Source organism: Phacochoerus africanus, chromosome 2 (assembly GCF_016906955.1).
Source record: "Phacochoerus africanus isolate WHEZ1 chromosome 2, ROS_Pafr_v1, whole genome shotgun sequence".
Classification (NCBI taxonomy): Eukaryota; Metazoa; Chordata; class Mammalia; order Artiodactyla; family Suidae; genus Phacochoerus; species Phacochoerus africanus.
In genome coordinates, this window is record NC_062545.1 from 123258762 (window position 1) to 123272982 (window position 14221).

Genomic DNA, 14221 nt, shown 5'->3' on the forward strand with positions numbered 1-14221 from the left:
GCCAGGGATTGAACCCATGTTCTCGTGGATACTAATCGGATTTGTTTGCCCTGTGCCACAACGGGAACTCCAAATGCATCACTTTATAAAGATGTGGTTTATAATGCAGTTTTGCAGTCATGCCTGACTCTTTTTTTTAAAATCTTAATCCAAAGAATTCTACACTCTTGATAGAATAAGTCTGGTTGTTATTATATCTGACTCCCAATACTGAGACTCGTAAGTGTTATATGTAGTTCGGGGTCAAGATGAAGAAGAGTGAATCAACTGATGCAACAGAGTAAGCGAACTAAATTCTAAGTCACTGTAGTGGGATAAAGTGTGTGTATGTGTGTATAAAATCTTTAGTTATTCTGTCCTATGTGTGATAATATAAAATTAAAGACAGAACACTTACAGGATTTTAAATTATTTTTCTCATTAAGATTTTAATGTAGGTGTAAATGAAAATTCTCATTTTAAAAAATTAAAGAAAAGTTTCCATTTATTTTTTTAGAATAAAGGTTTAGTGCACAAATACAGCCCATAGCCAACAGAAAAAGAGCTTTGCCCTGTCATTTCCCTAAGAAAGCACTGCAGTTACTCAGGATAGGCCAAAAGGAAGAAAAAAAAAGCAATCCTCTGAGATCTAGGCTTCACAAAAGGACCACATATTATACTATGTACATCGATTTGATGTGCAAGTGTGCAATAAATATATACACATACATTCCTATCTGCTTTACATCATTCTAGAGTATTCATAGATCAAGCTGAGATTTGGAAATGTGAAAAGGCCATAACAGTGAAACGGAAAATACAGGATACAATGGTTTTTAGACCAGCAGAATAATAATGCTTAGCTAGTTAATTATTTTAACTCTAGAGCAAACTTAAAAAGTTTTTTTGAAATAAATGGTACCTGTCAGGAATGCTTACTGCAATACTTGTTAAATGTTACTGGTCAGATTTTTGATTAATAGCACTGACCTAAAATATATGGTGATAGTAACACAGCTCTCACTGTCCTAGAATTCCCTTACATGGCCAGCCATAGCGATCCGGTATCTTTATAAGCATTTCAAGGGCTGTATTGCTCAGCCTGTTAAAAGATAACTAGCTTATAACCTACTTCTCCTTATGTGGCAACATCAGTTACTCGTGGTCCCAATGACGTATAAAAGAGGATATAAGCTGCTGAAGATTTCACAGAAGAAATGGAGATATCAGAAACTTCGTGATCATCAAATTTAAACCATCGCTGTCTTGCTGCATTTTTACAATAGGCAGTGTAGTGACCTCCATCCAGTCCACCATAGTGATTCTGTGCCAAAAAGGTAGAAAACCCATTTAAGTTGAATTATTTAAAATATGTCAATAATTTCAAAGCCTTTTGTTATTCTTACTTTCCTATGAGGTAAGCAACTGCTTGAAACTTTCTTTTTCAAAAGAAAAAGTATTTAGTTCAAAGAGATACTTACCGAAACAGAAAATAAATTGTATTTCTTTAAATTGTTCTTTGGGCCAATAACATACTGTGCCAAGTCAAGATTTTCTAACGGGAAGTCCACAGATGTCTGTAATTTTTGCTTCCACCTACCATCATAGGAAAAACTGCAGAGCAAAACATTACAGCAATTACAAACCAAAAACATCAGGATGAACCCTAATTAATTAATTAACATCTAGATTTTTAGACAGGATAAGATCTATTTCAAATACATACTCAGAATTTTGATAATGGAAGGACCTGTTAAAGATACTTGGTTTTGGAGTTCCCATCGTGGCCCAGTAGAAACGAATCTGACTGAGAACCATGAGGTTGCGGGTTCGATCCCTGGCCTCGCTCAGTGGGTTAAGGATCCAGTGTTGCTGGGAGCTGTGGTGTAGGTCACAGACGTGGCTTGGATCCAGCGTTGCTGTGCCTCTGGCATAGGCCAGCGGTTACAGCTCCAATTCAACCCCTAGCCTAGGAACCTCTATATGCCGCAGATGTGGCCCTAAAAAGACAAAGAGACAAAAAAAAAGGAAAAAAGAAAAGATACTTGGTTTCATTTCTGGCTTACAAATGAAGAAACTGAAGTGCACAGATATTAAATGGTCTTGTTGCAGGTCAAATAGCTGGAGTGGTAGAAGTAGGGCCACACCTAGGTCCCATAATCCCTAGGCCAGCAAGAGCTATTAGTTGAGTCTGCTACAAACATCAAGTTATGAAAACCCCCTACTTCTAACACTAATCACTGCAAAAGTACAGGGGATCAACAGAGGAGCGTTGCTCCAAATTTCAACTTGTACTTTTGGGGAAATTGGAGCTGGAAATCGTGGGCACTTAGAACAGTGATTGAAATAATGGCATTCCATTACCCTGGCATACTCTGCTTCTTTAAACATCAAAAACTGGTATTTTGGCTGGTGTAATATGGTTATTTCAGAATTATTATGTTTTTCTCTTTTGGCACCCCACGGTAATATGGAGTTCCCGGGCCAGGGATCAGATCTGAGCCACAACTGAGACCTACACCCTAGGTCAGCTACAGTAATGCCTCATCCTTTAACTCACTGTGCCAGGCTAGGATTGAACCTGAGAGCTGGTGCTGCGGAGATGCTGCCAATCCTGCTGTGACACAGCAGGAACTCAAAGAGTTTTTGTTTTTTTTTTTAAATGAATCCTGGGGAGTTCCCTGGTGGCCTAGCAGTTAAAGGATACGATGCCATCACTGCTGTGGCTCGGGTTCAATCCCTGGCCCAGGAACTTCCACATGCTGAGGGCACAGCTACAAAAGGGAAAGGAAAAAATACCAGGTGGTAAAAAGAGAGTAAACAAACCCAAAAGCAAAACAATTGAATTCTGAATTGAATTTATATTTTTAGATATTCTCCATGAATAACAAATAGCATTAAAAATTTTAACAGAACAGGAGTTCCCGCCATTGGTTCAGTGGGTTAAGAACCCGACTGCAGTGGCCCCAGTCCCTACAGAGGTGTAGGTCCCACCCCCTGTCCAGCACAGTGGGTTAATAAAGGATCCCGTGTTGTCACAGCTGTGGTTCAGATTCATCCCCTGGCCCAGGAACTTCCATTTGCCATGGGTGCGGCTATAAAATTTTTTTTAGCAGAACAAATGTGTAATCATTTATACCTCATGATCCTCAAGAAGAAGACACGTGATGTAACAAGATTTTGCTAGGAAATTTATACAAGAAGAATTTGAACATGCCAATGTTGAAATTAACATATGTAACTGCCTAAGGAGTTCCCGTGGTGGCGCAGTGGTTTAACGAATCCGACTAGGAACCATGAGGTTGTGGGTTCGGTCCCTGGCCTTGCTCAGTGGGTTAAGGATCCGGCGTTGCCGTGAGCTGTGGTGTAGGTTGCAGACGTGGCTCTGGCGTAGGCTGGTGGCTACAGCTCCGATTGGACCCCTAGCCTGGGAACCTCCATATGCCGCGGGAGCGGCCCTAGAAATAGCAAAAAAAAAAGACAAAAAAAACCCAAAAAACATATGTAACTGCCTAAGAATCTCCAATAATATAACATTATACAAAAAATTAAAAAGAAATCCTTTCTTTGAAACAAATATTAGAGCTCTCAATAAAGATAAAACTTTTTTTTTTTTTTTGTCTTTCTGCCATTTCTTGGGCCACTCCCGTGGCATATGAAGGTTCCCAGGCTAGGGGTTGAATCGGAGCTGTAGCCGCTGGCCTACGCCAGAGTCAGAGCAACGCAGGATCCGAGCCGCGTCTGTGACCTACACCACAGCTCACAGCAACGCCGGATCCTTAACCCACTGAGCAAGGCCAGGGGCCGAACCCGCAACCTCATGGTTCCTAGTCGGATTTGTTAACCAGTGCGCCACGACGGGAACTCCAAGATAAAATTTTTAAAGTTTATCTAGGTGTTCCCTGGTGGCCTTGTGGTTAAGGACTTAGCATTGTCACTGCTGTGGCTTGGATTCGATCCGTGGCCTGGGAACTTCTGCATGCCACTGATGCAGCCAAAAAAAAAAAAAAAGTTTTTCCAGGATTTCCCGTTGTGGTACAGCAGAAACAAATCAGACTAGGAACCATGAGGTTTCAGGTTTGATCCCTGGCCTCGCCTCCCTCCATATGCCATGGGTGCAACCCCAAAAGGGCAAAAGACAAAAAAAAAAAAAAGTTTTTCCAAAAAATGACTCGAAGTTATTACTCCACAGGTGGATACCACAAAGACAAAGAATCACAGCAGAAGACCTGGCATGCTTTATAACTCTCTTGCCACTACTCTTGTTTTTGTTTTTGCTTTTTAGGGCTGCACCCAAGGCACATGGAGGTTCCCAGGTTAGGGGTCTAATCGGAGCTGCAGCAACCAGCCTACACCACAGCCACAGGGACTCCAAGCCATGTCTGTGACCTACACCACAGCTCACGGCAACACCAGATCCTTAACCCCACTGAGTAAGGCCAGGGATCAAACCCAAGTCCTCATGGATACTAGCTGGATTTGTTTCCATTACCCCACGACAGGAACTCCTGCCACTACTCTTCTACTGCTATAGGGCCAGATCTTTTTCATTGGCTGGAAACATCTGGACAAAAATATGCCTGCACTCTACAATGGCTTCCTTAACATTTTAGCTTTAAAAATCACACTTTTAAAAAACTAATGTATTTCATTTTCAGCACTGTATTAAATCTTTGTTTAAATGAGATATTTTATCTGCTAATGTATTAGTTATACAATATAACATTATTTCTATATTTTCACTGAATGTTTTGTAATGATTTAAAATTTTTACATTTGAAATGTTTTACTTTCATTGATTTTTAAAGATGGAATAACATGAAAAAGTGGTGCTGTCATTTTGCTCTGTTATTACAAACACTGAGGTGAACTAGAGTTTCATCACTCTAGTTTCTGCCTTATTTCCTTAGAGGTATCCTTTTTATTTTTTTTTCAGCCACATTAGCAGCATATGGAAGTTCTTGGGCCAAGGATCAAATCTGAGCTGGAGCTCTGACCTATGCCACAGCTGTGGCAACGCCAGATTCTTAACCTAAGACGCTGGGCAGGGGATCGAACTTGTGCCTCCAGAGAGACAAGCTGGATAATTACCCTGCTGCACCAAAGCGGGAACTCCCCCTAGAGATATTCTAACCAGATAATCTTCCTTTGTTAAACACCCTAAGCAGGCAATACAAAAGTGTTTAGAATAAAAAGACTTAGAATTCCTTCATCTAAAGTGTACCATACCGTTTCAGATGCACTAAAAGTACAGGTGGCAACTTCCAGATTTCTATCTTTTTTAGGGAATCCCGTCGAGCTCTGCAATGACTGCAGTAAAACCTGTTGTTATCTGTGAGTTTTTCTTCTTTGGAAAATAATCTAAGGCAATCCTGGTGGCAAAAACAAGTAAAATGTACTTAATTCATTTCTTCAACACTGTATCACAAAGCACCTATTCAGTATACTTGGGCAAGAATGAGGAATACAAGAGTCAACTATTACAAAACAGGTCCTGCCCCCCACAAAGTTTATGATCTAGTGAGAAGCACAGATGGGAGCTGACAATGACAAAAAGTTTAATGAGTGGTAGTGCTGCCTATGGTGAAGGGAAGAAGCCCTGCATGTCCTGAAAGAACTGAGGAAGGACTTCCACCTGGTGGGCTCAGGAAGTTATGCTGGAAGAAAGGACTGTGAGGGAGTTAACACCAAAGTTCTCAACAAGTTCTCTAAGTTACACTGCTCTTGTGTGCAAGACAGGTATTTATTTGATACCACCATGAAGAGCAGATTCTTAGAAAAAGTGGACCTAAATTAAAGTCAACATACAATTTTCCAAATTAACTTTTTTTTTTTGGCCTCACCCATAGCATGTGTATGTTCCCAGGCCAGGGATCAAACCTGCACCACAGCAGCAACCTGAGACACAGCAGTGACAATGCAGGATCCTTAATCTGCTGAGCCACCAGGGAACTCCAAATTAACTTTTTTTTTCTTTTTAGGGCTGCACCTTCGGCATATGGAAGTTCCTAGGCTGGGGATCAAATTGGAGCTGCAGCTGCTGGCCTACTGCACAGCCACGCCAGATCTGAGCCGCATCTGCAACCTATGCTGTAGCTTGCAGCAACCCAATTAACTTTTAAAACTTTTTTTCAATAAAATCAAACTTTAAAAAACATTATTATGGAGATGCAAACTATTACATTTACAATGGATAAGCAATTGAGATCCCACTGTACAGCACAGGGAACTACACCCAATCTTTTGTGATAGAACATGATGGAATATGAGAAAAAGAATGTCTATATATGTACAATTGGGTCACTTTGCTATATAAGCAGAAATTGACACAACACTGTAAATCAACTATACTTTGCCTTTCGGGTTTTTTGTTTTTGTTTTTGTTTTAGGGCCAAACCCATGGCATATGGAGGTTTCCAGGCTAGCGGTAAAATCGGAGCTACAGCCTTTAGTCTCTGCCACAGCCATAGCAACGGAGGATCGGAGCCGCATCTGCAACCTACACCACAGCTCATGGCAACACTGGATCCTTAACACACTGATTGAGGCCAGGGATCGAACCTGCAACCTCACAGTTGCTAGTCAGATTCATTTCTGCTGCACCACAATGGTAACTCCTAAATCAACTATACTTCGAAAAAAACTATTATCAACTCTAAAAGAATATTTAATAGGAAAATATCTTAAAAAGGAATATTTCAGGAGTTCCCGTTGTGGCTCAGCAGAAACAAAATGGATTAGTATCCATGAGGATGCAGGTTTGATCCCTGGCCTTGCTTAGTGGGTTAAAGATCTGGCATTGCTGTGAGCTGTGGTGTAGGTCACAGACATGGCCTGGATCCTGCGTTGCTGTGTCTGTTGTGTAGGCCGGCAGCTGCAGCTCCGATTCAACCCGTAGCCCAAACTTCCAAATGCTGCAGGTGTGGCCCTAAAAAGCAAAACAAGAAAAAAGGAATATTCTTTATTTTTTAAAGCTAATTTAACTTATACAGGCCTAATTAAAACAAAATTTTTGTTTGAGTTTTAGCCTATAAAATGTTTATGGGGTAATGAACAGAGATAGGAATTCCCTGGTAGCACAAAGGGTTTGGGATATGGCATTGTCACTGCTGTGGCACTGGTTCAATTCCTGGCCCAAGAACTTTTGCATGCTGCCAGTACAGGAAAAAAAAAAAAAAAACAGAAATAAACTGCTGAATAAAGTATACCGTATAAGCAAAATTTTTCTTCAACAAATCACTTTCTCTCAATTTTAAACTTACCTGTAATGTACATTTACTTGTAGATGCTAGTGGTAGAGACAAATACATGAAGGCCTCAAATGTCCTAGACTTTTTGTGACAAGTGAGGCACTGTACTGTGGATTTAAACTGACCCTGAAAAAGTGCAACAATGATAGATTCATTGAGCTGCTTGTGTTTCTGCCAAGCATATTCTGCAGCTTTAAAGTCATCAAGATGATCATTATTTTCTTCTTTATGTCTCTTCCGATTATCAGCCTGGAAATAAGATTTAAATTCTATATTAATATCTCAAGTCAACATTTATATAAAATTGAAAAGAGTATATTAAATATAAACACTTTGAGACTTAGGAACACTTCTGGTGCTCTCCTTAAGGGAGTGCTAATCTCAAATGCTACCAAAAAACTTTCCAGAAAACCAAAACCCACTTTATCAAAAGGGTGCAACATATTGTAATCTCTTAATAAATTTTTATTTAAAAAGCTGAAAAATCTTTTGAGAAGAGAAAGGGCAACAATAAAACATGTTATTCTGGGTTCTGCCTTATTGCATGGATACTCTGTCTCCACATACAAATACACATATAGATACATACAACATGCGTATATTTACGCACATACATATATACGTATATGTATATACGTGTGTGTGTGTATTTGTTGGTAAGGCTATCCCAAAGGTATCTGAAAGAGAGAGGACAGCTTGGTACTAAAAAGAAGACACAGGAGTCCCCTGGTGGCACAGCAGGTTAAGGATCCAGCATTGTCACTGCTGTGGCTCCAGTCACTGTTGTGGCAAGGGTTTGATACCTGACCTCAAAACCTCAGCATGTCATGAGTGCGGCCAAAGAGGAAAAAAAAAAAAAAAAGCCATAATATACAGAGATAAAGATTAGTTATTGGAGTTCCTGTTGTGGCTCAGTGGAAACAAATCCAACTAGTATCCATGAGGATGTGGGTTTGATCCCTGGCCTTGCTCTGTGGGTTGAAGGTTCTGGCATTGCTATGAGCTGTGGTGCAGGTCGCAGATGTGTCTCAGATCGTGGGTGGCTACAGCTGTTTTGACCCCCTAGCCTGGGAACTTCCATATGCTGTGAGTGTGGCCCTAAAAAAAAAAAAGAAGATATTTATGTAGCGATAGATGCATCAGTAATAACTTTTTGCATGGATCACTTGGTCATGTGGGTCACAAACATAGTATCTCCAACAACTATTTTTACAAATTTACACAATAGTTACAAATTTCTCAAAATAATACAACCTGCAAACATTTTAGTAAATAAATACAAATTGTATACACTTCCTTTCAAATATTAGACCTATTACAAATATTTATTTTAAAGTTCCATGCCATAGTACAAAGGCACTAGATTTGAATACTTTAGCATGTAACAATTACCAACTCTGATTTTTTATTTTTCTTTTTATGGCTACACCTGCAGCATACAGAAGTTCCCCAGCTTGGGGTTGAGTTGGAGCTGCAGCTGACGTCTGCGCCACAGCTTGTGGCAGCACTAGATCCTTAACCCAATCAGCCAGGCCTGGGATCAAACCTGAATCCTCACAAGAGACAATGTTGGGTCCTTAACCTGCTGAGCCACAATGGAAACTCTGCCAACTATAATTTTAAATTGCTATGAATACATTGGTAAAAAAAAGCCTAAAGAACCTTTGTAACTTAGAAAAATCAAATTTCTTACTTTATTAAGATCTTCATGGAGACCATCCATCAGGAAAAGAAGCAGTTCTTGTGAATCTTGCTGGCTGTATCCAGCAAATTGGTCATTGATCTTGCCAATGGTGATTTTGAAGTCTTTTGGACTGATATACCTGTACTGTCCTGTCCACAGGGCTTTCATGATTATGCCAAATTCTTCTGCTACTTCACCTTTATGCCCCAACAAATTTGACCTTTGCAAATAAAATTAATGTTACAAAAAAAACAATAAAGGAAATTATAAAAAGCCAAGGCACAGTGGATTCCTGTTATCAAGATTATTCACATACTGTAATATATGACCCTACACTAAAATACTTATTCATAAGTTTATTACTAAATACTTATCTGATCTTACTTAGATTACAACCCTCCAACTTGTTTCTTTTGGGGGCCAGCCCTGCAGAGTCTCCTCTTCCTTATCAACAAGCTCCAGTTTGACAGTAAGGTTCTGCCTTGTTGCACTATTCCTTTCCTGTCTGTCCTTTACCAATCAGAGGAAGTTTTCTCTATATTGTTCTTTTTTTTTTTTTTTTAATATTTTTAGGGCTGCACATGTGGCATATGGGAGTTCCCAGGCCAGGCACTGAATCAGAGCTACAGCTGCTGGGCTACACCACAGCTACAGCAACAGGGATCCAAGCTGCATCTGCGACCTATACCACAGCTCACAGCAACGCCAGATCCTTATCCTACTAAGTGAGCCCAGGGATCAAACCCACATCCTCATGAATACTAGTCAGGTTCGTTACCACTGAGCCACGATGGGAACTCCTCTACATTGTTCTTAAGAATAAAGATATTTTCCTCTTTCCTAATTTGAGATCTCTGGAACTGAGTGGCAAGGAAGTGTGATTAGATCACTCTTTTAGTATTATATAGCAAAAAGTATGAAGTTTCTTTACCTATTAATATCTTCCTGATAACAGTTGCGGTTGAAATAATCAGCCAAATGTGGAGCATTACATAGGCACTGCAGTATTGAGTTCATGTAACAAGTATTTCCTAAATTACGAAGTCCAGTGAGAGCTGGTCCAGATCCTCCAAAAACAGGATTCAGGTTTCGAATCTGAGAAGCAGAAAGCCTTGTGATCTCAGCTTTAGGGTAGCTTGTTGGCCTAAGGAAGAAAAAGTGTTCAAGATACCTTAAAATGCACAGCATGTGAAATTAAAGTTCACACTACAGAGGGCAGCAAACTTCAGCATCTGTACCACAGTACACAGTAATCCTACCAATACTTATAACGTTCTGGGTCTTACAGGACATTCAGTATCTAGGTAAAACTCATTATATTCTATGACCCTCCCATGAAACAAATACCTTTAACCTCTCATTTGAGTTCATGGTAATTTTTACAAATACATTGAGATAGATTCTCTGGCTTCTCATGAGCAGGTAGTCTTCCATTAGAGAAGGCCCTTTCAGACTTCTTTAAATGATCCCGGGACGTTCAGCACTATCAAATATTAAATTCGACCAGAATGCCAAATAAGGAATCAGAATAGGCATATCTATTTATCATTGTGGAGTATTTATCAAGGAGGCAGAGGTTATTTGGGTACTAGAACCTAAAGTCTAGAGCCATGCTGACAAATATGATAGTAGCTGCAAGCCACAGGTGGCTACATAAATTTAAAATAAAATTTAAAATTCAGGAGTTCCCGTTGTGGCGCAGTGGTTAACGAATCCGACTAGGAACCATGAGGTTGCGGGTTCGGTCCCTGCCCTTGCTCAGTGGGTTAAGGATCCGGCGTTGCCGTGAGCTGTGGTGTAGGTTGCAGACGCGGCTCGGATCCCGCGTTGCTGTGGCTCTGGCGTAGGCCGGTGGCTACAGCTCCTATTCAACCCCTAGCCTGGGAACCTCCATATGCCGCAGGTGCGGCCCAAGAAATAGCAACAACAACAAAAGGCAAAAAAAAAAAAAAAAAAGCCTCATAAAATTCAGCTACTGGAAGTCCTGGTTGTGGCTCTGTGGTAATGAGCCCAACTAGTATCCCTAAGGATGTGGATTCAATCCCTGGACTTGCTCAGTGGGTTAAGGATCCAGCATTGCTATCAGCTCTGGTGCAGGTTGCAGATGTGGCTTGGATCCTGTGTTGCTGTGTCTGTGGTATAGGCCCGCAGCTCCAGCTCTGATTCGACCACTAGTCTGGGAACTTCCATATGCTGCAGGTGTGGCCTTAAAAAGCAAAAATAAAAAATAAAAATAAATAAAATTCAGCTGTTTAGTTATACCAGCCACAATTCAAAATAGCCACTGCCATACTGGATAGCACATATACAGAATGTTTCCACCTACATGTCTAGTGCACAGCACTGGAATAGGGGATGCCTCTAAGATTTTTGTTACTTTAGTGTACTTGACTTACATGTGGAACTTCTAGAATTGCTACAGCATTAAGAAAACTCCTCCTTGATAAGTCTTTTATGATCAATCCTAAGCATATTTCCACCTCTGAAAGGAATACTGAGAACAGATTTAACTATATTTCAGTTAGCTTTTCTTTACACATCTAGGTGTATGCACTCATATGCTCTGTTCAGTACATATAAAAAACTGCATATGCTAGTTTTTAACTTAAAATTAACAAACTTTATTAAGAATGATGACTCAAGAAGGGGAGTTCCCGTCGTGGCGCAGTGGTTAATGAATCCGACTAGGAACCATGAGGTTGCGGGTTCGGTCCCTGCCCTTGCTCAGTGGGTTAATGATCCGGCATTGCCGTGAGCTGTGGTGTAGGTTGCAGATGCGGCTTGGATCCAGCGTTGCTGTGGCTCTGGCGTAGGCTGGTGGCTGCAGCTCCAATTCGACCCCTAGCCTGGGAACCTCCATATGCTGCAGGAGCAGCCCAAGAAATAGCAGAAAGACCAAAAATAAATACATAAATAAAAAAAAAAAGAATGATGACTCAAGAAGGAATTAAATCTTACCAGTTTTAATAGTGGGCCCTACAATCTATAACTACATTTATAAAATTTACAAAATCTCCTCGAGGTAACTCCCCACCTAGCAGGGTAAGTTTTCAGGGGGAAGTGTTAGTTACTAAAGGGGCCAAAAAGATAGCCTAGTTATTAGAATTCCTTAGCAATTAAGAGAATGTATATTACAAACAGAAAAATCCATTTATTTTCACGTCCATCTAGTTTACATCCCTTAAAATTAATGATCAAAAGTGTAAGTACAAGTAACTATCTTCTCATAACCTTACCAATCATAAGCCAGGAGCATTAGGGTATTCAATAGAAGGGATAAAGCCAGGAATACATCTAAGTGAGATACTGTTTGGGGAAACTTAAATGAACCTACTGATCATCACTTGTGAATAGAGTAACAGAAAAGCAACAAAGGAAAAGGGAACAGAATAAAGATTAGAAGTTGATATACAGCACAATGCCAATTATTTTAATACTACATAAATGTTTTCCCATGTTACTGGCTGAGTTTTAGAAAAAGGTGGGAATTTGAGAGCTGCAACCAGACATCCTCAAAAATCCTATAAATTATGGTCCTCAAAGGGAGACAGAATCACAGGAAGTTTATGAACAACATCTAGATAGTCTGGCATGCTCCCTTAAAATGTAACAAGCTGTATACCTTTATGTCTATGTTAATACTTATTTATGATAAACTTCTGTGATATAAGTTAGCATTTGGAAGAAAAACCAAGCATATTTAATGCATTTAACACTTTTTTTCCTCTACAGTAAACAACAACAGCTGGGATATCCATCCACATTAATTTCTGACTCCCTAACATGAGGAAGCTGATATGTTTACAGTAAAAGTTTTCAAATATAGCAGATTATTCTATTTCCAGGAGTTAGGATAAACTTACTTGTTTTCCCGATTAACTGTTGGTGTCACTGTTGGCCTCCTCTTCTCTTCCTCTTGGATGGCCTGGGTTATATCTGGGGAGGAGTAGGAGCGCTTCAGTTTGGATGGTTCCCTGTCCCGCTCAGCAGGAATCTGTGGCTTGGCTTTATGAGTTGGAGGGGTGGAAGGAGGCGCAGATGAAGGAGCCATTTCCGGTGGATACATGTGAACAGTATTGGTGGGTGAATGATAGTAACGAAAAGTTCCAGTGATGGGATCAAGAAACTTAGATGGGGGAAGAAAAACACAGATCAAAACAATGAATGTTAGGTGAACAACAACAACAACAACAAAAATCAAAAGTATTCCACTGCTAAATTTACTTTTGGATTAAAACAATTTCAATAAAATGGTGATAATCACTTTTACAATTCAACTTCCAAAGAACTTTAAGTTTTAAAGTGATACACTGTTTCTAAATGACAAATGCCAGGATGCTCATATTGTAGCCAGAATCCCAGACTGGATATTGAGAAATATAACCCTGCTGTAATTAGAGAAATGAATTATGTCTTCTATAACGAAGAAACAGAATCAACTCTGCATTAGAGAAGATGCAGAATAAACAAATGAGTTTTTAAAAAACAAAAACAAAAAAGTGACAACGTGGAGTTCTCTTGGGGTGCAGCAGGTTAAGGATCTGGCACTGTCACCATTGTGTTTTGGGTCACTGCTGTGGCGTGGGTTCAATCCCTGGCCCAGGGATTTTCACTTGCCACAGTGTGGCCGAAAAACAAACAAGCAAAAACAGTGACCATGTTATTTATTTCTATGCAAATTTTTAGTTTTACCTTGGCCCAGCCTGAAGGCAGTCCTGGTACGATCCTCCCCATTTCTTCACTTCGTGCTCTTGTCAAAGGCTCTCGGGTCTAGTTTAAAAAAAAAATTGTTTTTAAATTAAATTTTGTCATATACAAACTTAAGCTGCTGGTACACTAAAGAACCAAAAAGCCTATGCTGGCTGCTCTAAATCCTTTTTAAAACAAGTTCAAAGATGAGGAAACATACATGCTTTCTCAAAGGCTGAAAACTGTCACAGCAAGGGGAAGGAGTGTGTGTGCACAAGCTTATAATGATGGTGGCTTTTAACACTTTTTCTAAAAAGACCCAAAAATGTAAAGACAATTCATTTCTAAGTGTCAACCCAAAAGAAATGAAAATATATTTCTACACAAAGACTTGGATGCAAATGTCCATAGCAGCATTATTCCTAACAGCCCAAAGCAGAAGCAATTGAAGGTCCATCAAATGTGGTATATCCACACAAGGGAATACTACACTCAGCAACAAAAGCAGTAAACAACTAATATATGGTACAATATAGATGAATCTCAAAAAATTCAAAAGAAGACATATACAAAAGACTATATATGCATATGTTTCAGTTATATGAAATGCCTAGGAGGC

The 14221-nt window shown here is 39.8% G+C and overlaps 1 protein-coding gene across 6 annotated transcripts in view; it reads right to left on the reverse strand.

Annotated features, from left to right (window-relative positions):
* Positions 1 to 14221, reverse strand: part of USP8 (ubiquitin specific peptidase 8) — a 68302-nt gene that overhangs the window by 997 nt on the left and 53084 nt on the right. For 5 of the 6 annotated variants that reach the window (XM_047766370.1, XM_047766367.1, XM_047766369.1 and 2 more), the window contains 8 exons: positions 13606 to 13683; positions 12777 to 13039; positions 9845 to 10057; positions 8923 to 9133; positions 7242 to 7478; positions 5209 to 5351; positions 1461 to 1593; positions 467 to 1303 (listed from right to left, as the gene is read on the reverse strand). In XM_047766370.1, coding sequence (XP_047622326.1) covers positions 1118 to 1303; positions 1461 to 1593; positions 5209 to 5351; positions 7242 to 7478; positions 8923 to 9133; positions 9845 to 10057; positions 12777 to 13039; positions 13606 to 13683 — 1464 coding nt within the window. In that variant the 3' untranslated portion in view covers positions 467 to 1117. Of the gene's footprint in view, positions 1 to 466; positions 1304 to 1460; positions 1594 to 5208; positions 5352 to 7241; positions 7479 to 8922; positions 9134 to 9844; positions 10058 to 12776; positions 13040 to 13605; positions 13684 to 14221 lie in introns of those variants that run through there. The other variant, XM_047766368.1, reaches the window with a different exon arrangement.